We start from the raw sequence: 24,568 nt of genomic DNA, 5'->3' as shown, positions 1-24,568 counted from the left end.
CCCTTTCACCTCCAGCTTGCTAGGAAACCTCACTCCTTCCGAGTGAGGACCTAGCCACAATGATCTCTGCATTTGTCCCTTCTGCACCAGATTAGTAATTCACTGCATCTGAAGTTGAATTTAAAAACCAAGCAGAGACTCTGTTATAGAACGTGGTTATCTGCCTTCTCCTTGGTTCAGGCTTCTATGAACACACCAGAGCCATGCTCCAGTCCCCCCGCCACCTGCCCACACTGTCTCCCAACCCACTTCCAATGCCAGCTTAAGGCTCTGGACCTAATTCTCAAAACAATAATGGATCAGGTTGAAGGTACGCTGGAGACCACAATTTAATCTACAAACCGTCAGAACAGCATGCTTCTCCGGGGCAATGCAGATGATAAAGCCCAGAATAAAGTGAGAGTCCTGGGGACAAAGCAGTCCTTTAGTCAAAGGGACATGGTTCTGGAACAAAGTTACAGAAGAGGTGAGATGATTACAACCTTGCATTCACAGGAAGCACTGCATAAACTGAGTTTTTCCACCATAATCAACATATTTGCATCAGTCATGTCACCCCACCCCCTCACAATTATCCCATTTACCTTAAACACCATCTTCTGTAATTAAAAAGGGAAAAGAGCCAGAGGTGACAAGAATTCTCCAAGGAACTTTGCTATTCATTTGTTCCACCTGGAAGGAGCTCACATGAAGGGCAGTAGCACAAAACCCCAAGATAGGTAAGACCGATTCAAGTGCATTTGATCCATCACTATAGAGCAGAGAGCAAAATACATCATAAACCAATAGCTTAACAAAACTGTTTGTCCTAAAGTATTTGCCAAAATAAATGTATCAACCTTCATTTACTTTCAGTTGTCACCAGACCTTAGCCCCATCCTGTATTTCAGACCACAGCACTACAGAGATTTCTCTGGGTGTGCTGATCCCTGACACATTTTGTATTAATGCCCACTGTGAACAGCCATGACTCAGTGGTATCAACTTTCACATCCCTCCCCATTATTCTGCATCTTTTGACAATACTAATTACTTTTAGTGTGTTCACTCCTCTAACAGCTCAAGTTGCTAGCTGCCCCAGGAGAGCTGCTCAACATTCTTCACCTGCAGCAGAAATGGGTGGAAAGGGGATTATAATCCAGGAAGCTGTGTTAGCAGAGACTGTGCCTCAGACACCTGAAGAAACTACTAATGGCTCTGGTTACTGAGAGCTTATCTAGTAAATAAAAGCTGGTAGCACATTTTAGCTAACATATGACTCAGAACACATTGGGAGGGGCCCCAGGCCCTTTGGATATCAGTCAGGAAGGACAGAGACCCAGCATTGGGAAACATAGCTGTGATGGAGTTCAGGGGTCCCCATGCACTGCACCCCGTCCGCTGACAGAAGACACTCTCGCTCAGCAGGTACAACAGGTTTATTAGGCAACAGATGCCCAGTTTCTCACAGAAGCATCAGTACAGCAGTCAGAAACAGCCATTCCAACCCGTCCTGGGGAGAGGAGCCCGAGGGGCACCCCTCTGGGGTGTAGCTTTTGGCTGGCTGCCTTCCAGCTCCCTCTCCCCGCAGCCTCTAACTGCTGCCCCCGATTCAAAACCAGCTAGGCTCCTCCCTCCTCTTTGTTCAGGGCTGAGGTGTTACCTGCCAGCCTAGGTTATAGCCCCAGCGGTCATCCTTAGCCGTTGGGAGCTGCTCTGCTTGTCTCTCACACATCCAGACTGAGTCTCACATGCACTCCCCCCACTCCATCACAACAGCAGACACTCAAGGAAGCATGCAGCTGGAAATTACTATTAACAGTAAACACCTTCTTCAAACATGCCCTCATGAGCAAAGGTCCATCACTCCCATTCATCTGCACAGAGGGCATTAGCTAGCAGCCTTGATGTTCAGGCACCAGTCAGAGCTTTTCAACAGACAAAACAAATCATGTAAGAAAAATACCATCTTAGTTTATTATTTAAAAACATTAGTAAAACAAAACAGAAAAGTGGAGCGCGCAAGAGGCTGGTGCCCATTCCATCTCCCCAGCCAAGACAAAGGTCTCCAAATAGACAGTAGGAGGCCCTCAGGCTCCAACTGAGCATTTGGGATTGAGGGGGTATCTGCAAGAAAGATGTCCCTGTTACAGCAGAAGTAGAGAGGCTCATCTTTTCAGTTTCAGGGACCACTTCCCTCACCACAGGACAGAGTGGCTTCTTCTGTGTTGTCAATGAGAAGAAAGGGCTGAAGGTACAACATTCAGCCAAAATCTCAGTGTGTAAGAGGATGCGAGGGGCAGAGGGGAGGATACCTGGAGGTTACCATTGAAGTGGGAATATACCACAGCAGTACGGTACAGCCCCCCGCACAGTTTGTTCCAAAGTAACGTCATCCTCTAGATGGGACCATGGGCTAAAACTGAATACAGCAAAGAGCTGTGCTTCTTGTTAGACACAGACCAGAACTATTCCAAAGGAAGAGAACATTCTCCCCTCCCTGCTCCACCAGGCTGGGCCCAAGACTGCTGAAATCTCAACCTCAGTAGTGACCTTGCTGCTTATTGGGTTCCTCCAAACACAGGACGTTAGGATGGCTTGAAGGCTGGCGGGAAGAGAACGCACTACAAGATTTCAGACCTGTTGCCTGAGCAGAGGGAGGATGACACTGAGTGGTGATGGTGAAAGGGGCCAGAAATTTTAGGTACTGCAGCACTGGCTCCCGTCCTGGCTCTGGAGTCTGAGCTGTACAGAGTGGAACTGGTGAAGCCACTGCAAACTGGGCTCTGCACTGGTTGTATGGCAGCAGCACAGAGACCATGGAGTGGATCCAAGCATCATGTGAATTTCCATTTGCTGTAGTAGCGACAACTTGAGTCCCGACGGATTGGAGAAGGTCAGGAACTGCTTTCGCTGCTCTCAGCCTCAACAGGCAGCCAGGGCACCCCAGCAGCACCGCTGCTGCCGCCACATGCCGGAGATACGAAGGGGAGGTGCAAGAAGAAACTTTGTACTGGCTTGTGTGTGTCACACAGTCAATGTCTTAACAGGGACCTCCCCACAGCTCAGAGTCCCACAGCTCAGCCTTCAGATCTCAACATCACTTTCCTTATCGTTATCGTGGTCACCGTCATAGAACTCATTAGAAGCCTCAGGCCTGAAAGACAGACAGACAGACAGACAAGTACATGAGGACAGGTAGCCTTTGCCAGCATTTTCAGAAGTGCAGTTTGCCTAGACGCAAGGATAACATACGTTGGTAGAAAGAGGGAGGGAGGGACTCATCTCCTGGCCTGGAAGACATGGGATATGTCCTCTGAGCATGTAACCATGTGCTAGCAGAAAAGTTTCTCTGGACAGCAACTAAAGAATCAGATGCAATAGCTACTCTGGGTTGTGGACAGGCCCCACTTAAATCTCCCCTCACCAAGAAGGGGTGAACAGGAGAAAGAAGCCCCTCTCTCAGCTCAGCAGAACAGGAGGCCCAGTACCTGTTGTAGTTCTCCTCAGAGCCTCTCTCCTCTGGATCAGGCTCATCTGCACGGTCATAACTGAGCAAGTCAGAGGGAACATCATGGATCTGGACACTGGGGGCATGGTTCAGCATTTTCAGATTCTCAAATATTGTCTGTCTGATTTGATCCAAGTACTGGGTAGGAACAGAAGGAGCAGATCAGCTTAGTTAGAGACCGTACCACAATTGCTGGCATTATCATCTGCCTGCATCACATATGTCCTATGGCCACACAAATGTCATCAATACAACGGACTTTGAACTGTACACAGCATTAAAGTCAACACATGCATAGAGGGCTTGTCTACACTTAAAAGGCTACAGCTATGCAACTAAGCACTTTAGCAAAGACGCTACTTTGCAGGCAGGAGGGCTTCTCCCATTGCCATAGGCCAGTGGTTCTCAACCATGGGCACATGTGCCCCTGGGAATACCCAGAGGTACATCAACTCATGGTTATTTATCTAGTTTTACCACAGACTAGGTGAAGCGCACTAGCAAAGTCCATACAGTGCTCTATAAATATTGTACTTGCTTCTCAGAGCATGTTACGTATTCCAGCTGATTTACTTTTAAATTATATGGGAAAAAATGAGAAAGTCCACAATCTGTCAGTAACAGCCTGCTGTGACACTTGTGTGTTTTTATCTGATTCAGTGTATGGAATTAAGCAGGTCGTTAAGTGAGGTGAAAATTGGGGTCCATAGGGCAAATCAGTAAATCCCTAAAAAGCGATACTGTACTCTGGGAAGGCCAAGAATCACTGCTGTAGATTGTCCACCTCCTTGAGACTTGGTAGTAGCTACGTCAATGAGAGTCTCCTCCTGTCAGTTAGTGCTAGTCTACGCTTGGAGTAAGGTCAGCAGGACTCCATTATAACAACATTATTATACAGTTATATGTTGCTAGTCCAGACCAAGCCAAAGACTCAGGGCAGGGCCTACAGAAGTGGAAAGGAAACTGTAAGAGGATCTTCCAGATTCACAAATATGAAGACTCCTTGGAAAGCTCCCTACACTTCAAAGATGCTGTGAGCCTACTAAGAAGAATGTTGTCCAGCACTGTGATAAGCAGGAAAGCCTCTTTTTGCCCTGCCCTGACAAGTTTTCCCTGGCATGAACTGCTGGGCTAGACTCCACTTGGTTTCACAGGATCCAGCGTCAAGCCCAGAACTTTTTTTTTCAGGATACCTCACATAGCTATGTTGGGTACTGCAGTGTAGCACGTCCAGAACAAGGCCAGAGCCACTCACCTGTCTGGAATTCTGGTTCTCAATTCTTGTACTGACATCTGGGTGGAGAGTGAAATCTGGAGCAAAGTACTCAAAGTATTCTGCAAAGGAACCAGGAAAGAGTTGAAGAACTGGGTTGAGGGGAGTTTGGGACTAGTTCTTCTGAAACACTATTCTGCAGAGATGGGAACAGCTGACCCTACATCGTACTAGCTGTCATTATACCATCAAGAGCCAACTCCATCATCATGAGGGACATGATGCCAGAAAGAAAAAAGAAAGCAACAGTTCATACGAAAGCATTTAGAACAATACTCTAATGCAGGTAAGTCTCCCAGTGAGACCTTCCATCAATGGGGGATGTGTACAATAGGAAGCAGACAAGATCTAGACCACGTGGGCTAGAGTCAAAAGATGCTAGTGCTTCAGCCCCACGCTGGCCAACATTCATTCACGTAAAGTCCCTGCAGCATTAGCACATTGTGGCACATTAGCTAAACTTATGGAGGAGGACGACAAAACTCCGATTCACTGATTGTAAGTCCAAAAGGAATGTCTTATCAACCAGTCTGATCAGCTGTTGAGCATAGGCCAGATACTCTCCTGAACTACTTCCGAAAGCAGATTTTAGAAATCCATTCAATCTTGATATAAAAAAAATTTCCAGTGATGAAGAATCAACCACAACCCCAGTGAGTTCTTTTAACAGTCAATTAACCCTACTGATATAAATTGAGAATGTATTTCCAAATCTGAATGTCTCATTTCAACTTTGCGCCCCGAGATCATGGTATCTCTCTCACTGCTAGATGAAGACCCCATTATCAAATATCTGAATACACCAGGCAAGCATTTGTAAATTGGTCATTCTTTAATATTCTTTTTTGTTGAGGTAACTAGATTAAACTCTTTAAATCTATCACTATAAGGCAGATTTTCTAGTTATTTACTCATTCTTGTGGCTCTGCTCTCAGCAGTCTAAATTATCAGTTCCCTTCTTGAATTGTGAAGACCAGAACGGGGTGCAGTTTTCCAGAAGCCATTACATCAATGCCAACTGCAGAGGTAAAATAATCTCTTTACATTTACTCAAGACTCGCCTGTTTAGATATCCAAGAATCACATTAATCCTTTGGCCACAGCATCATACTGGGAGCTTGTGTTGAGATGATAATCCACCACTACCCTCAAATCTTTTCCAGAGTTTCTGCTTCCCCAAAGAGAGTACCCCAGCCCGAAAAAGTGACCTACATTCTTTGTTGCTATATTTAGTCATATTAAAGTGGACGTGTTCTTCTTGCACCCAGCTTTCCACATGACTCAGAGCACTCTGCAATAATGACCTCATCCTGTATCACTCCCCCAACTTATGGGCATCACCTACAAACTTTTTAATTGATGATTTTATAGTTTTTTCCCCCTCAAACCATTGATAAATATGGTAAATACCAAAGGGTGAAGACCAGATTCCTGGGAGACCCACTGGAAGCATTCATTTCATTTATAATTATATTTTGAGATCTACCAGCTGGTTTTTATTTCATTTAATGTATATTAGGTTGATTTTATATCTTTCCAATGCAATTATAGTCACATTAAGGAGCCACTTACAGTTTCTGAGATTCAATGTGTCTCCTGTGGTTTTTTGCGGCACACAATAATTAAAGCACTATGTAATTTAAGTATTACTCAATCAGGATGCTTTTACTACGTTAATCAATTCTAAGTGATAAAATAAATACTTGGTCAGTCATTTTGGTGTGAGAAATTATACACGCTGCTCCAAAATGTTTCCCATCATGCTGTTTAATATGACTGTCTAACAGGGTGAGGGTTAGACTGATGGCCTACGCTTACCCTGGTTTTCCTGCTTACCCATTTTAAATATGGGCACCGGATTTAATCTGCAACAAAATGGCATGACTCACCACTGTAGGGCAGTTCCTCACTAATTGCTTCATCCACAAGCAGCGATGTTTCATAGGTCCTGAAGAACAGAGAACATTCTACTCAATCAAGAAAAGACAAACTGCCCCCCAGGACACAGCACTGACAGTCAAACTCAATGCTGGCTACTCCTACATAGAGGTCCCAAGCAACACAAACACTGACAACTCTCACACTTTCTCCAGCAAGCATGTGAAGGACTCACCAGCATCGTGCCACATTACGAACCGTATAGCCACCTCCTCCAAGCACCAGCAGGGGGATGTTGAAGCTCTTGACGTATTCCACACACTCCCTAAAACCACAAAGCAGAAGAAGAACCTGTGACTGTCATCAGCTGATCTAAACTCACCAACACAGCACCATGTTCAATCTAAGAACATACCTAACCACCTGACATACAGCGTTCAGGGCTCCCATCAGTCAAGGAGACTGGAAGGAGACATCCTCTTGGCTTCAGAGAAATTTGTATTCATGCACTGGGCCAGAAGTAGTGTTGGAAGAACCCACACCTAGGCTGGGGAACCTGCTTCTGCAGAATCTTGTACCTAAGTTGCTCCCCCAAGGACAGCCCCCTACACCACAGGGAACTAGACTGCTCTCACTGAGCTCCAGTCGTGCACTGAAAGACCCGTTCTTTCACAGAGCAAAGCGATGGTCCTTAAAAAATGTTCCATCCACACTCCCAATCAACTTACCCATGTCCTCTTATACTCAGGTTAAAGCAACCCAGACGGTCACAACCCAGAGAGTCAGCACCACACTAGGGAAGAGAGAGCAGCATTACTCTCCAGGTACACAGCCGAACAAGCCAGCCAGCACTCCCCTTCCCCTTCACATGTCCCCAGGGAGGCACAGATGCACATAGCTTGCCTCCATGCCCTATGCAAGATACACACACTGACCCAGTCTCTTACCTGCAGCACTATGCACGTGGGCTGGTAGTAATCCACCACCTGGTTAATGACTGGCTGGAAGAGGTGTTTATAACCTTTAGAGAGAAAGACTGTCAGCATGGCTCAAAGGCCAGAGGAGGACATCAGAGCACAGGGAAAGCACTCCACTCACTTTGGTCATCGATGCCGTCCCGCAGAGGCACATTGAGGCAGTAATAACGACCACTCTCTGCCCCAACCTCGTACATGTCACCTGGCAGAGGAAAGAAGGCAGAGTCACAGGACAAGGATCAGTTCTGGAAATTCATAGGCAAGGGCAATGCAGACAACAGCGACCCAAGACTTCTGCCAAGGGACCCAGCCACAACATAGGGAATTTTAACACTACTCTGCAAACAAGCACGGACCATCTCCTTCACATAGCCACTCCACGAGCTCCTCCCATCCTCTGAGACCAGGGCCCCCAGAACCCCAGTGAGTGGGGAGTGAAATCTTCAGCCAAGGTTCTGTACCTGTGCCAGGGAAGAAGTAGTTCCCATATTTGTGAAAAGATACGGTCATGACACGGTCTGTCAAGTAAAAGGCCTCCTGAACGCCATCTCCATGATGAATATCAATGTCAATGTAGAGAACACGTGGGTGATACCTGACAGAAATAAGATGACAAAAGCGCATCACACCACAAGTGCCACCCCAAATACAACCACTACTTTCCCAAACCCACCCTGCGAAACAAGCCTGTAATGTGTCAGGGGCCTTCAAGATCAGCAAGCCATTCTGCAGCACCCACTGTCTCTGGAAAGTGCCTGCAGCACTGGGCCACGAGGTAACGTTTGTGTGGAGCATTCTGCATACAAACAGTACCCTAAGATATTCATCTGCTATATGTGGAGTGAGAGAGAGGAAAATTCAGAGGCCCGAACAAGGAACAACAGGTTTTAAGAGCAGACAAGACCTATGAAAGAGATGCAGAGGGCTCATTCAGATGGCAAAGACTGCAGAGAAGGTTCTTGGACTGGCAGCAGCGATAGTATGGAAAGGGTCAGAGAGGGGCCCAACACTGAACAAGCAGAGTTAGAGGAACCAGCCGTGAGGCGTGGAGCGGGTCCATGGACAGACTGACTTGTACAGTCAGAGCAGGTTAGAAATCATTTTGGTACAAAGAAGTCTTTGCCCCGAGGAACTTAATCTTAACAAGAGCAATTTTTAAATTTGCCAAACATATGGGGAGCCAGTAAAGTAATCTGGAGATGGAAGCTGCTGTTCTTCCTTGTATTTGCCACAGCACTGACATCATTGCTCCCGAGCGCTGGAGTCTGGAGAGCTGGGACTTGAGAAAGGCAGAGGAATGAAGGACAGTCATTCAGTAGAGGGCTGAACGTGGATCCCAGAAACAATGGATAGAAGGACATAGCATCCGGGGCACTGGTGCAGACAAGGCAACAGGCACCATTGCACAGACAGGAAACGTGGGGAAAAAAGAAAGCTGAGTTAAAGCTGAAGCTAGAGTAACTGAGAACAGAGGTCTGAATGCTGGTGGGAGAAAGGAGATGTAGTTTGGCTTGAGAATTGTCTTCTTGCCAAGCAGACATGCAGGGGAATGCAGCAGAGATGAAATCACTGGGCAGAGCGTTTACTGGGTCCATCAGGCAGGGGCCAGACAAGGAGAGGTTATTAAACACATCAAAGCATATGCCCCCACTGTTAAATGTGATAATAGAACCTACAGCCTGCCTGAAATGAGGTTACTGGGAGAACTAACAGTTAGAGGAGGCAAACCTTGATTCATCCAGGAAATACTATGAGTAATATATACTTCCAATTTTTTTTTTTTTTTTTAAACACACACACACACACACACACACACACACACACACACACACAATTTACCATCCCATTCCTTAGGAGTTTAGACTTCTTCCTGGACCACAGCTGCACTTTTTAACCAAAGCAGAGGTCCCCATTACGCTGTTTCCAACTATACATATATCCCCGCTGTGAGCCAACAGTTAAAGTTAGAACCCAGAATGAGTCACATGTATGTCAAACATTCCCTTCCAATGAGCAGCAATGGCAAGAGCAATACACAGGACATCTCACAAGTAGCCCGTGAAGAAACTAAGTATTTTGCAAAGGGTAAACTGCAAACACAGCTATCAAAGGCAGCACCAGTTATCCTCCTTCTCAGCCTTCTGCTCTGACTGAAAAAACTACTCCCACTCCCAAGGATGAGAATAGGAGAGTGCGTCAAGAACCGAGTGACTGGGGCGCTGCACTGGTAGGGTCTCGGCAGAGAAGACCAATTACTTGTTGAGACAGAGGATGAATGCATAAGAGCAGAACTATGCCAAGGACGTGCCTGTACAGCTGTTCAGCTACAGCAGACTCCTGAAACAGACTGCCCAGTGCAGCCAGAATGATCAGCCATGTAGAAGGCACAACTGAAATGAAGGAGAATGAGGAGGGAAGAACCGTCTACCAGCAGAGGGGATTTCATTTACAATCTAGAGAAGGGAAGCCATGCTCATACTGCAGCCATACGACACAGGGCATCTCCCTCCCAGAGCATCACTTCCAGTCCAGACCAGTATCACTGCTGCACTCACACCAAGTCCTTACTTGAGCAGCTCCAGGATGCCAATAACTATGTCATTGACGTAACAAAACCCAGAAGCCTGCAGTGCAAAGAAAAGAAAATGGAGTCAGAAGAACAGCAATGAGCCCAACTCTGTGCATGACTCCAAAATACTCAGACTTGTGTCAGTACCTCAAATTTCTTGGCATGATGCAGGCCTCCAGCCCAGTTTATTGCTATATCACAGATCTAAGAAAGGAAGAGCAATTAGATCAAAAGATAAGAGCAAAGCAGCAATAAACCCAAGCCTAACCCTGCATGTCAGCATGGGCATCAGCCCCACCACCCCCATGGTGTGACTTACAACAACGTTCTCCCCATCCATCCAGTCCCTTCAGATGCCTTACCGTCGGTCATCCAGTCAGGCAGCATAAGTGGTACTTAGTGTTTGGGCAGGGTGAATCCAAGAGGCCCCCATTCCCTCCCCTCAATGGCCAGGTGACACCAAGTTGGTATTTTTACAGTAAGGATATATGAGATGGGGTCCCCAGGAGAACCGACCCCCAAAAGCCACCAGCTGGCATCTCAGCATTCAAAGAGAACAAGAATATCAGCTCAGTTACCTTGTTGTTCAACTGTGTTGCTCCCTGAAGTGAGGCCCCAGTATAGCGAGAGCAAAATTCAAAAAGGCCTGGGAACACTGGACTGCAAAAAGAACATACAATTCAAACAGTAAAACCATCCCACTTCAGATACACTTGCCAGGACAGAGACCAGAACAAAATTCTCAGTGACCGTTGGACATATAAGGCCAAAATATAAGCTCAGCTAAAGAATTGTTAATTCCAAGTAATTTTGCCCCTGTTCGCTACTGGGTACATGCCAACAGGCAACACTATGCCATCCTTTGCAAGCACCATGGAAAACCTGATGAATTTGATAACACAAAAAATGTTCAGGTTAATCTGGAACAATATGCTTTGTTCGTCATATACTCCAGATCAGGAGACTAGGAAATACACAAAATGCCTCTACTGCACTGATGTATGTATGGGGACAGGTCCTGGAGAGGACAAGATACAAAGCATCCTATGGTGGGATGAGGACAGGACTTCACAACCAACGTTCCCTCTAATCTTTTCCACATGTGGATTTTTTCTCATGTGTACCGAGGCATGTGCACTACCAATGGAAACAAGAAAAACTAGCTGGGTGGCATCTGAATTTCTCCTGAGTGGCCACACAAGCATCCAACTTACAGGGAACACTGCTCACAATTAAAACAATGACAATGGGAACACAGCTGTCCAATATGTCTTCTACACCATCCTCTCATGGAGTTGTAGTCTGCTCTCCAACCATCACCTACCCAGCGCATACATTGCAGTGAGCAGTAAATGGTATCCCGGGATGCACAAACCTCTGGCTCAGAACAACAAAGTGTGTCCCACCACCTCCACTGTTCAACCCCACAGTGGCCAGCAGGATTTCTATAGCACAAGAGCTCCTTTACTCACTCTCAGGCTGTGTCTACACTTGGCCAAAATTTCAAAAGGGCCACGCTAATGCCCAAATCGGAGAATACTAACGAGGTGCCGAAATGAATAGTCAGATGATAGGAATAAGGAGATTTCGATGTTTGTGGGACACTTTCAAAAAAACACAAGCCGTGTAGATGAGGCACATGTGATCGAAACGCGGCACTTAGCAGCATGCTAATGAGGCCCTGAATATTCATTTCAGCGCTTCATTAGTATTCTCTGATTTGGCCATTAGCATGGCCCTTTTGAAATTTTGGCCAAGTGTAGACAGCCTCAGTGATCCACAGCATGCATGCATCAACTTGTACAAATGGTAACGGACAAATGCACACACAAAAATCAACCAGAAATAAAGTACAGATCTCTAATCTGTTGCTTCTGTTACCAGGCTTAGGAGCTTGTACCTGACCATAGTGTTTTCACAGAAACAGAACTACAGTCAAATTAGCCCAGTGAAAGGATTAGTTGAAGGTGAAAGCAAATCTCAGTGCCAAGGGAGTGCAGGTATGGGAGATGTGTTATATGGTACCAGCAATGAGCAAAGGAACAGATTGGCTCCCTCTAAACCTGCCTCTACAGTACCTTGGAGTCCCACAAACAGCTGACACTCCCAGCAGACTGTGTATTTCAGTACACTGGTCTTGTTCAGCTTGGTGAAAAGGAGACTATGGGAAGCAAACGATAGCAGCCTCTGCCTCCTACAGCTCAATCCCATCACTCCTCATCCTCTCCTCACTCATTAGCAGGAATACTCACGTATCCCGACTGCACCGTTATCCCATTTATTGCTTGAGATCAAGATTTTCAAAAACTAACTAGTATTAGGGGTGCACAGTTTGATTTTTCAAAGTTCACCTGCACTTCTGAAACACAGGACCTTTAAGTTGCCTGAAGTTTGGCAAACACAAAACTGAGGCAACCAAAATAATTAGCCACCTTTGAGAACTGAAGCAAACAATCTGAAAGAGCGAGAGGAGCCTCATAAAACCCAATAAAGTTCAAGTCCCCAATAAAGAGTTTACATCTAGATTCCGAGCTTCAGTTGTCGGATCTGAAAAAGACTAAAGAAGAGGGAGAGGAAGAAGATTTACGGCAATAAAAGTTACTCAGCAGGGGCTTGCTACATCTTGATGGCTCCATTAAACTGCAGGGGTTTTTTTAAGTGAAAAATGTGAAGTTCCCACCACACAGCAATGGAACCATTATGATGCGCACATACCACACCAACTAACCACATGAGATTACTAGAACCCTTGTGCTTCCCATTCATGTGCTAAACACTAGATACTCACCAATCGTCACCCACATTGAAGGCATTGAGGCTCTTGGTGAATCCTTGCATGTTGTTGGGACTCACCCTCTGCAGGAAATCTATGTATTCCTCTGAGTGGAAGCGACACATATCATGCTGGGATGCTTGATATGGTTTAAAAACCTCCAAGAGAATGACACATATGAGTTAGTTCTTACTCAGAGTCAGGTCTACCTTGGCTACCACAAATCTCACCTCCAAATAAATAAATACTCAGATCACTGTGTCACTAAAAATGCTGAACTATGTGCGCATCTTAAGAGTCATGCAATTTTTAAATAGGAAATCATCAAAAAGGTAGGGACTGATTCAAGAGCTGGTTTTCACAACAATAAGAAAAGGCCAACATTCCATTTTTTTCTATTAAGCACACGTTTGTCTACATTAAGACTACATACATACGAGAGGAAATTTAAAGTAGATTGTAAATTTAAAATTTAACATCTTCATTTAAAAGGTTCTGAGATTTAAAATACTTTAAAATGCATAATTAAACAAAATTAAGAAATATTTGGTTTTCAAAAAAAATTCAGAAAACTTGGACTTGTGTACCCAGGGAAAAGTACTCATATCATTATATGGTGGAATTCCCCATGTGGACATGGTTATTCTGAAATAAGAGTTTCTTCACAGACAGTTCTCAATATAGCTATAGGGATATCATCATATTGTTAATGCTATTTTGGTACCTTTGCCTGCACAACCAAACAACCACCACCAAGCAGAACTACTCATCTATTTGATAAACAAAAACAAGAATCCAGAACTAGGGAGCTGCACAAATGTGTCTTCCTTCTATTTCCCAAATGTAAAACTAAAGCATTCAGTAGTCTCAGGGAAAAAACAGCTGAAGCACAATGTAACTACTACTATGTGGGAATTCTGCACACACATTTTTAACAAAACAAACAAGCAGTCATGTAGCACTTTAAAGACTAACAAAATAATTTATTAGGTGATGAGCTTTTGTGGGGCAGACCCACTTCTTCAGATCTGGAGACAGTGCTGTACTGGAAATGGCATGACGATTTTATAACAGATACAAAAAATTGGAAAAAACTGACAAATCAGATACATAGGACATTTTTAACAAGATCTGCAGATTACTAATTCTTCACACAGAAAAAAGCTTGTGCCAAAATGTTGCTGCAATTCTGCCTTCTGTCCACCAGAGGGTACTCTGGCACAAGAGCACATCGATTACGTGCCTCTACAGCCAAAGCACTTTGCCACCTAAATTGTGGGGAAACTCCTAAAAGAGACGACCAAGGAAGAGGCAGAAGGGATATCTGTGCACAGGAAAAGAATTAACCGCTTGAGATTTGCAAATGATATAGTTACCACTGAGGAAGATGAGGAGAAGCTAGGGAAAATGATGCAGGTGCTAAACGAAGAAGGGAAGCGGTACAGGCTGATTACGAACATTGATAAAACAAAAACAATGGTATTTGGAGATAAGGAAATAGGAAGGAAGATCAGCGTAGATGGTATCGAACTAGAAAATGCAGAGAAGTTCACATATCTGGGGAGCAACATAACGTATGATCTAGACAGTAAGAAGGAAATAGCAACTAGAGTAGCGAAAGCAAGAGCGAGTTTGAAGGCGACAGATAAGATCTGGAAAAGCAAAACGATTAGCTTAGGAACGAAGCTGAGCATCTTGAAAACGTGTGTATGCAGCAGCCTGTTGCGCGGATGTGAGACATGGGTGATAATGAAAGATTCAAAAAGAAGAATATTGGCATTCGAAAGGAGTTGTTATAGAAAGATTCTGAGAATAGGATGGATACAGAAGGTCACCAGTGAGGAATTATACAGAAAGATACAGCCGAAAGAGAACCTGCTGCAGAAGGTTATAAAAAGGACACTACAACTATTTGGGCATATTTGCAGAATGAACGATGAATGAAGAATCAAGACCCTGATATCCAGCATAATGGACGGTTCGAATAGGAGAGGCAGACCCCACAGAGAATGGGTAGATGATATAGTACATTGGTGTGGAGCTAGTCTACAGAAATTAAGCCACTCCGCACTGAACAGGGAAAGATGGAAAGGAACAGTGAGAGAGGCATCAGATACCAACGGGAGCTGAGCCCACAGTTATTGATGAGGAGGAGGAGGCGGCCTGCCCTTTACGGTTAAGGCTGTGCAATTTTTCACTGTTTTCAATGGCTTATAACCTTCCTAAACTAACAGTTCTGGATGAAATTTTGCAGGCCAGCTGCCTGAGGCAACTTTTAGATTTCCACAATCGCTGTTTAACAGTTTGCAAGAATGAAAATAATTTCCTGCCTTACCAGAGAACAGGGGAAAAAAATCACTGTGGTACCTCTGTTTAAAACACTTACTGTTTCATTGAAAATTGTAACATAAGGGTTTGAAATGTGGTAGGGTGGATGTTAAAAGTTTGTCTTCTGATTTTTAAACTAAGGACTGGGGGAAAGCCCATGGGAGCAGAGGAGCACATGGATCCAAAAGAAGCATCTCTTGGGGTAAGTTCTATTAATGAGGTTTTTCTGTGTTCTGGTAAGGAAAAGAGGATCGAAGCTGATAAAATATCAGCTTGTGCCAAAAATCAGATAAGAAAATAAAATGAAAGAGTCAAACACATCAGGAAACAGAAGACATAATAGTGACAAATTTTTAAAGTGCTCATACACAAACACTAGAGTCTACATAATAAAAGGGTGAACTAGAGTGCCTTGTATTAAAGGAGTCTATTAATATAATAAGCATCACAGAAACTTGGTGAAATGAGGGCAATCAATGGGACACAGTCCAGCATACAAAATAAATGTTATTACATCGTGGCCACTATTTCCAAACAGTTATACATAGAGATAAAATGTCTTGATATCTTATATGACTGCTCTGTGGAGCATCTGGTTCTGGAACCCACAGATGGGAGGAGCAATTCTTGATTTAGTCCTAAGTGGAGTGCAGATCTGGCTCAAGAAGTAATTGTAATTGGATCGCTTGGAAACAGTGACCACAATGTAATAAAATTTAACATCCCAACACTGTGGCATTTAATTTCAGAAAGAGGAAATAGACAAAACTTACGTTTGTTAAATAGAAATTAAAAGAGTAACGTGACAATGACAAAAAAAAAAAGCCCACACTCTGGAAGCCACATGGAAACTTTTCAAAGACACTATAATATGAATTCTCTGCTTTGGTCTTCATGGCTAAGGATTTGAGGAAGATTCCCAAACCTGAGCCATTCTTTGTAGATGACAAATCTCACGAACTGTGCCAGTCTGAAGTGTCATTAGAGGTGGTTTTGAAACAAATGGATAAACTTAATAGTAACAAGTCACCAGGAGCAGATGGCATTCAGCCAAGAACTCTGAAAACTCAAATGTGCAATTGGGTAACTATTAACTGTGGTTTGTAATTTCTCCTTTAAATCAGCTTCTGCGCCTAATGAGTGGAAGACAGCTAATGTGACCCCAATATTTAAAAAGGGCTCTAGAGATGAGCCTGGCAACTATAGGCCTTTCTTATGTGTGAAAACACCTAATTTGGAATACATTAAAAGCCTTGGACTAAGGGCTGGGGGAAAGCCAACAGGTGTGGGGGAGCACACGGCATAGACAGAGACATCCCTCAGGGGACAGTCTATTAACAGAGATCTTAGAGTCACTGTGGACAGTTCTCAGAAAACATCCCCTCAGTGTGCAGTGGCAATAAAAAAGCAAACAAGCAACGTAGGGACTCATCAAGGAAGGGATAGAGAATAAGACAGAAAATATCTTATTGGTTCTATATAAATATATAGTATGCCACACCTCGACTACTGCATGCAGATGTGATCACCTCATCTTAACAAAGGTACGTTGGCATTGAAAAAAAGCTCAAAACAATGCAACAAAGATGAAAAGGGGTCTGGAATTAGCAAATTAGTAGAAACACTAGTAAAGAATAAAATTGCAAGGCACATAGAAGAGCACGAATTGTTGGGCAAAAGTCAGCGTGGTTTCTGCAGAGGGAAGTCGTGTCTAACTAATCTATTAGAATTCTTTGAAGGGGTTAATAAACATGTGGACAAGGGGCACCCAGTGGACATAATATACCTAGATTTCCAGAAAGCCTTTGACACGGTCCCACACCAAAGGCTTTTATGTAAATTAGGTGGTCATGGGATAGGAGGAAAGGTCCTTTCATGGATCGGGAATTGGTTAAAAGACAGAAAACAAAGGGTGGGAATAAATGGTAAATTTTCACAATGGAGGAGGGTAACTAGTGGTGCTCCCCAGGGGTCAGTCCTGGGACCGATCCTGTTCAACTTGTTCATCAATGATCTAGAAAATGAGGTAAGCAGTGAGGTGGCAAAGTTTGCAGACGAGACCAAGTTGTTCAGGACAGTCAAAACCAAAAGGGATTGTGAAGAACTACAAAAAGATCTCAGCAAACTGAGTGATTGGGCAGCAAAATGGCAAATGAAATTTAATGTGGGTAAGTGTAAGGTAATGCATGTTGGAAAAAATAACCCAAATTACACGTACTACATGATGGGGTCAAATTTAGCTACGACAGATCAGGAAAGGGATCTTGGAGTTATAGTGGATAGCCCTCTGAAGACATCCACGCAGTGTGCAGCGGCAGTTAGTAAGGCAAATAGGATGTTGGGAATTATTAAAAAAGGGATCGATAATAAGACAAAAGATATCATACTTCCCCTATATAAAACTATGGTACGCCCACATCTTGAGTACTGCGTGCAGATGTGGTCTCCTCACCTCAAAAAAGATATATTGGCATTAGAAAAGGTTCAGAAAAGGGCGACTAAGATGATTAGGGGCTTGGAACGGGTCCCATATGGGGAGAGGCTAGAGAGACTGGGACTTTTCAGTTTGGAAAAGAGGCGATTGAGGGGCGATATGATAGAGGTATATAAAATCATGAATGGTGTGGAGAAAGTGAATATAGAAAAATTATTTACCTTTTCCCATAATACAAGAACTAGGGGACACCAAATGAAATTGATGGGTAGTAGGTTCAAAACTAATAAAAGGAAATTTTTCTTCACACAGCGCACAGTCAACCTGTGGAACTCCTTGCCCGAGGAGGCTGTGAAGGCCAGGACTCTATTAGGGTTTAAAAAAGAGCTTGATAAATTTTTGCAGGTTAGGTCCATAAATGGCTATTAGCCAGGGATAAAGTATGGTGCCCTAGCCTTCAGAACAAGGGCAGGAGCTGGATGGCAGGAGATAAATCACTTGATCATTGTCTTCTGTTCTCCTTCTCTGGGGCACCTGGCATTGGCCACCGTCGGCAGATGGGATGCTGAGCTGGATGGACCTTTGGTCTGACCCAGTATGGCCATTCTTATGTTCTTATGGAATGGCTGCCGTATGATGAGAGATTAGTAAGAATGCGACTTGTCAGCTTGGAAAAGAGATTAAGGAGAGATACGATCAAGATCTACAAAATCATGTCTGGTGTGGAGAAAGTTAATAAGGAAGAGTTATTTACTCCCTCCCATAGCGCAAGAACTAGGGAATCTCAAATTAAATTAACAAGTAGGTTTAAAAACAACAAAAAAGTACTTCATCACACAGTGCACAGTCAACCTGTGGAACTCATTGCCACAGGATAGTGAAAAATCAAGACCATAACAGGATTCAAAACAATACATTCATGGGGAATAGGTCCATAATGGCTAACAACCAGAATGGGCAGGGATGGTATCCCTAGCCACTGTTTGTCAGAAGCTGGGAATGGACAACAGGGGATGAATTACTTGATTACCAGGTTCACTCCCTTTGGGGTACCTGGCATTGGCCACCGTTGGAAGACAGGAGATGGGGCTAGATGGACCTTTGGTTTGACTCAGTGTGGCTGTTCTTATGTTGGAAAAAATCAAGTCTGCACATGCTCAGTACAGATTTTCTAGCAGAATGCAGCTAAATTCTCTGAAGATTCTTCACTTAGTATATTCCTGATCAATAATCCATCAACAAAGCAGGATTTCCCCTATAACTGCTGCCTTCAGCTTCAGGAGCTGCTGAAGTACAGGTAGTGAAAGCAGGGTGATCATCTTTCCTGTGCTCACAGTTCTGGCACACAGAAGGTGGGGTTGGGGCAGGAGGAGGACAGCATACTGGCTGGACAAGAAGCATGGTAGGGAGGATGTAAGAGTAGGGACTGGCTACACAAGCTAGGAGGAGACAAAACTGGGACATGGACAGAGGGGATTAGGATGTCCAGAGCACATTTCCTTCTCCCACAAAGAATCTGGAATAGAAACCAAGACTCAATAGCCTCCCCATTCTACTTCTGCAAGCAAAAAGTCTCTGACACACAGTCTCATCACACACACCCCATACAGCAGTAATGGTTTTCCCATCTTCTATCATTATTCCATTTGCAAATGCCTCTGTCATTTGAGCTGTGTAGCAAGGTTCTCGCCCTGCTCATATTCCATGTGGAACAGGATTCCAAATGATGAAATATGAGGGTGCCTTTCCAGTTCTCTCTTTTTTTAAAAAACCTAAGGGGTTGCAAACTCAGGCATTGAAAAGTTAGGAAATGGCATAATTCAGATTGCCAGATGCCAACCTGCCCACTTGTGCACACAACAAACCTTCAATTTCAGCATTTCCTGACATTTGAGTACTTAACTATGCAACTTTAATATTTTAATAGCTTGTTTTGGATGTAACATTGTAACAACATCCTCACCTGCCAATAGCCTAGCCAGTGTAATGAATAGTAAAGGGCTAAAATGTTGACTAGCTTTCAAATGGCAAACAGAAGAGAACATTGTTCAGAAGCTGTGAAGTTTGATTGTGGGTGATGTTCCCCATTTATGGAGGTCTCTAGAGTGAGAAGCTGAGGGTATTGTCAAATATAGAAGTTTGACATTTTTATAATCCCCTTCTTATAACTATACCCAATTTCATCGCAATGAAATATGATGCAATAGTTAAAATGCACATTATTTAGACAAAAGCTTCTCAAATTTCTCAGGAGTGCAAACCCAGCCACAATTTATTGTCATGAAAAATTGTAACAGATCAGAGAATTAGGGTCATCTAAATTGTTTGTGACCGTGATAAAGTGAATGCTTTTATCAAAACAGCTAAATTCTGGACGTTCAAATGTCAAAATAATGATTTTACCTCTTTTCCAATGTTTTATGCATATATCGCTGAGGTCTGAACACTGGAAACTCAGCTAAGCAATATTACTTCCCCAAACTGCAACACACCAAACTCAACTGGGTAAGAAACCTGCTCAAATTTTAGCAGAAATTATCTTGCTGCCTGGCAGAGAGGCTATTTTCTTTCAGCTGCTCTCAGACCATAGTCTACAAATGAAATGGAATGACTCCACATTAACCTAGTTCTTGTGTTTAGTACAGACAGAGCATATTAACCATGGGAACCATGCTTTGGATGTTGTGTTCTCTTTTGGGTCAACGTATCTTTATTCAGTCTCATGTTCTGTTACAACAAAGACCGGGAATACAATTAATGTGGAGAAGAACCTGAATCTTGCTGTTGCTTCACTGCCTACCAGAAGAACAAGGCTGACAAATGAAGAGGCACAGCTAGCACACTGCAGTGTATCCACAGCTATTATAGTCTAAGCAACATGCTTTACAATTATTTGGCAAACATGAGAAAGTCAGCAATTTTTCCACCAATAGTGTGCCATGCCACTTTTGTCTTTCTTTGCCTCATTTTATAAGCAAGTACTTTTAAGTGAAGTGAAACTTGGGATATGGAAGACAAATTACATTTGTGAAAAGAATACTGTACAGCAAACCCTCGCTATAACAGCGCAATGGGGGGGGGGGAAGGTTGTCCACTATTCCCAAAAGTCCATTATACGCAAGGGTTTACTGCCTGCCTGTCCACCCACCCCTGCCAGGTTCCCCCAGCTCCAGCCTCCCCCCGCCACATAAAAATAAAACCCTGACACTCACTGGAGCTGCTGCCAATGGGGGAGCTACTGCACCCTGCCGCACCACCAGAGCTGCCTCACCGTGCATGGCTGGAGGCAGCTGGCCATGCAGCCAGAGGCACTTTGCTGCGCATGATGGGAGGTGCCACCACACAGCCCGGAGAAGCCACTGCCACATATACATGGTGGCTCCAACAGAGGAGGTGGCAGCTTCTACAGGCCACACCAGCAGTAAGTCTTAAGTTTTTGGGGGTGTGGAGGGGGAGCTGGGGGATGATTTTATTGACCCCAGAGGACTTCAGAAACAATGGGGAGATCTGGATGGGGGAATGTGTGCTGTTCACGAAGTCTGCTAAATTTTGGTCCATAAAATCAAGGGTTTACTGTCGTCTGGAAAAGTTGAAAACCACAGGCTTAAAGCACCCTTTTTAGATAGAGACCTACGTTCTAGCCTCATATAGCTACGTGGTTTGTGTACACAGGCCAGACCAACACGTGTTATAAAATAGGGACAAGCCTACTTCATAATCATGTTTTAACATGCTTAATTTGCACTGCATGTGGGCTTTACAGGGCATGGACAATGCTCCCGGGAGACCAGGGTCTCTGGGCGATCAGATAAAAAAATGCTTACAATCATCTTCTTGTAGAGCCCATAGTGAAGCACCAAACTGTGGGTCAGTGCCAGGCGATGAGGCTTCATGGGGTGTCCTGCCCCTAGAAAGAAAAGACGACGGTCAGAACTTACACCTCACACGTGGATTCATAGCTAGACACTCCACTGTCATTCCCCACCTGCTCCCCTCCCCACACCCACAGGGCCAGCCCCTCTTCTACCCTTCCCCCCATACACAGGGCCAGCCCCCCTGCTCCCCCACTCCCCCCCATCCCCCTTCTCCCCTACCTCTCCACCCCCACAGCCAGCCCCCCCTCTACCTCTACCCCTCCCCCTCCCCCAGAGCCAGCCTCCCACCCCAGAGCCAGCCCCTCCTCTACCTCTACCCCACCCCCAGGGCCAGCACCTCCCCCCACCCCCAGATCCAGATCCAGCTCCCCCCTCTACCCCTCCCCCACCCCCAGAGCCAGCCCCTCCTCTACCTCTACCCCACCCCCAGAGCCAGCACCTCCCCCCACCCCCAGATCCAGCTCCCCCCTCTACCCCCAGAGCCAGCCCCTCCTCTACCTCTACCCCGTCCCCCACCCCCAGAGCCAGCCCCCCCACCCCACCCCCAGAGCCAGCTCCCCCCTCTACCTCTACCCCTTCGCCCACCCCCCCACCCCACCCCCAGAGCCAGCTCCCCCCTCTACCTCTACCCCACCCCCAGATCCAGCTCCCCCCTCTACCCCCAGAGCCAGCCCCTCCTCTACCTCTACCCCTCCCCCACCCCCAGAGCCAGCTCCCCCCTCTACCCCTTCCCCCACCCCCAGAGCCAGCCCCTCCTCTACCTCTACCCCACTCCCAGGGCCAGCACCTCCCCCCATCCCCAGATCCAGCTCCCACCCCCAGAGCCAGCCCCTCCTCTACCTCACCCCCACCCCCAGAGCCAGCCTCCCTCCCCCTCCCCCACCCCCAGAGCCAGCCTCCCTACCCCTCCCCCACCCCAGAGCCAGCCCCCCCCTACCTCTACCCCACCCCAGAGCCAGCCCCCCCCCCTACCTCTACCCCACCCCCAGGGCCAGCACCCCCCTCTACCCCTCCCCCCACCCCCAGAGCCAGCCCCTTCTCTACCTCTACCCCACCCCCGGGGCCAGCACCTCCCCCCACCCCCAGGGCCAGCTCCCCCCTCTACCCCACCCCCAGAGCCAGCCCCCCCCCTACCTCTACCCCACCCCCAGGGCCAGCACCTCCCCCCACCCCCAGATCCAGATCCAGCTCCCCCCTCTACCCCACCCCCAGAGCCAGCCCCCCCACCCCACCCCACCCCACCCCAGAGCCAGCTCCCCCCTCTACCTCTACCCCTTACCCCACCCCCAGGGCCAGCACCTCCCCCCACCCCCAGGGCCAGCTCCCCCACAGATCCAGCCCCTCCTCTACCTCTACCCCTCCCCCACCCCCAGGGCCAGCCCCTCCCGCTCACCGTAGTGGAAGTTGCCCACGTCCGGGTCATAGAAATAGGCCACGGTCTTAGCCATGGCCCCCTCCGCCGCCGCGCCCGCCCCCAGCCGGGGACGTCAGCGCGCCCGCGCCGAGCCCCGCCCCTTACGGCCGAGCGCTGGCGCAGCCGGCCCACAAGCCCGGCTCTGCGGCTGCGCGGGGCGGGGCGGGCGGGGCGGGGCCCGCGAGTGCTGAGCCCCTGGCAGGTGTCTGCGCGCGCAGCTGGGGGCGGGGTCCGGGGGTGCGTTTGCTCCGAGCGCCTGGCTCCACCCCCTGACGTCATTTCCCTAGGGGGAGGGGCTCCGCGCGCTGCCCCTCCCCTGCCCCAAGCCCCGCCCCACAGCCCCCATTGGCTAGGAACCGCGGCCGAGGGGCGCGGCACTGCCCGGGCCGGGAAGGGCACGTGCTGCTGCTGACGCCCGTGCCCCGCCCGTCCCCTCCACGCGGGGGGGCGCAGCAGCCGGGGGTGGGCAGGACACCCCGACCAGCCCGACCCACAGCCCAGCCGCGGGAGGGAGGGGCACAGCAGCCCCAGCCTCAGAGCAGGGCATCGCCACCAGCCCAGGGGCGCCTGGGGCAAGCAAGGCAGGGCCAGCACCCAGGCCCCCAGTGGAGAGTGCAGAGTGAAATCTGGGCGATGCCCCATCAGCCCTGTGCCATGGCCAGGGAGTGCCGGGCTCCCCGGTCAGCAGCCTCCAGGGAGAAAGCGTCCATGTCCCTGAGCAAGCACCTCCTGCTCCCAGCTGCTAGGCGCATGTGACAGTGTGAGATAGGGTCCACCTGTGGTCTACAAACGTGCTCAGTAACTGTGAAGTGGGTAGCCACCGATTTGCAGGGCTCTACCAACTGGGAAGCATTTGCATGGCAAGATGCCTCTTGGATAACGAACTGGAGGGTCATAACAGTTCTTAATGTGAAAATTGAAATGCAAAATACTTGGGAATCAGTCTCTCCCTAGGTTGGAGGGTAGGAAAAAACACACACAGGCACAGAAGAAGGGGAAAGACAGCAGTGTCAGCACAAGAGAAGGCCCAAGAGCCCCAAAGAGGTTATTTCCTCTGAAACTACTTGAATGAAAGAGAAAAGGGACTGCAAAAAATCTGATGCTCAGCGCTTAGGTTGATCAAAAATCCATTAGAAAAATATTTTCCTCTGGCACAATAACACCCTCTTACACAGAGCGCCAGCAATGTCACTGTATCACATTTTAGTGTACAGCACACATAAGCTCACGCCTGTAATGTTTATTGTATTGTCTCATAGGTGTATGTCTAGTATGCGCAAGCATGCTAAGGCTTTGTAAACAAGGATGTACCTTTCAAATGCAGTGTTTCCCTAGCGCGTCAAGTAATAAGTTAGCAATACCTTTAATAAGGGTATCTTTGAAAGTGAATGGAAAAATGCTTACACGTCTGTCATCAGACCTGCTGATAACGAGGTTCTGTGCACATGTCCCAAATGGCTATGCCAGTATTCAAAGGACAGATTTTGCTGTGACTGCAGAAGCCAGGAGAATTCTTGTCTCAATAGAAAGTATTGGTCCAAAGAAGAAATCAGACAC

At 46.6% G+C, this 24,568-nt stretch overlaps 1 protein-coding gene across 1 annotated transcript; it reads right to left on the bottom strand.

Moving 5' to 3' along the window:
* Nucleotides 1-1,386: 1,386 nt before the first annotated feature.
* Nucleotides 1,387-23,123, bottom strand: HDAC3 (histone deacetylase 3). Its single transcript, XM_075009443.1, has 15 exons — nt 22,991-23,123; nt 21,547-21,629; nt 12,976-13,118; nt 10,766-10,847; nt 10,335-10,391; nt 10,187-10,242; nt 8,080-8,213; nt 7,740-7,820; nt 7,589-7,662; nt 7,370-7,434; nt 6,877-6,966; nt 6,653-6,711; nt 4,746-4,825; nt 3,471-3,628; nt 1,387-3,136 (listed from the first exon to the last, which is right to left on the bottom strand). Exons 1-15 carry the CDS (start codon nt 23,043-23,045, stop codon nt 3,067-3,069), a joined length of 1,287 nt encoding a protein of 428 aa, XP_074865544.1. The 5' UTR covers nt 23,046-23,123; the 3' UTR covers nt 1,387-3,066.
* Between the last annotated feature and the right edge of the window lie 1,445 nt (nt 23,124-24,568).

This window comes from Carettochelys insculpta, chromosome 15, assembly GCF_033958435.1.
Source record: "Carettochelys insculpta isolate YL-2023 chromosome 15, ASM3395843v1, whole genome shotgun sequence".
NCBI classification, from domain to species: domain Eukaryota; kingdom Metazoa; phylum Chordata; order Testudines; family Carettochelyidae; genus Carettochelys; species Carettochelys insculpta.
Note: the sequence above shows the minus strand (reverse complement) of the source record. Positions and strands in the feature narration are given on the sequence as shown.

Excerpts from the sequence above, each read along its gene's own strand:
- HDAC3 (XM_075009443.1), bottom strand. The coding sequence starts at position 23,045 with ATGGCTAAGACCGTGGCCTATTTCTATGACCCGGACGTGGGCAACTTC. Across the intron at positions 21,630-22,990 it reads CGTGGGCAACTTCCACTACG|GGGCAGGACACCCCATGAAG; the intron begins GTGAGCGGGAGG and ends TTTTCTTTCTAG. Across the intron at positions 3,629-4,745 it reads AGAACCAGAATTCCAGACAG|TACTTGGATCAAATCAGACA; the intron begins GTGAGTGGCTCT and ends GTTCCTACCCAG.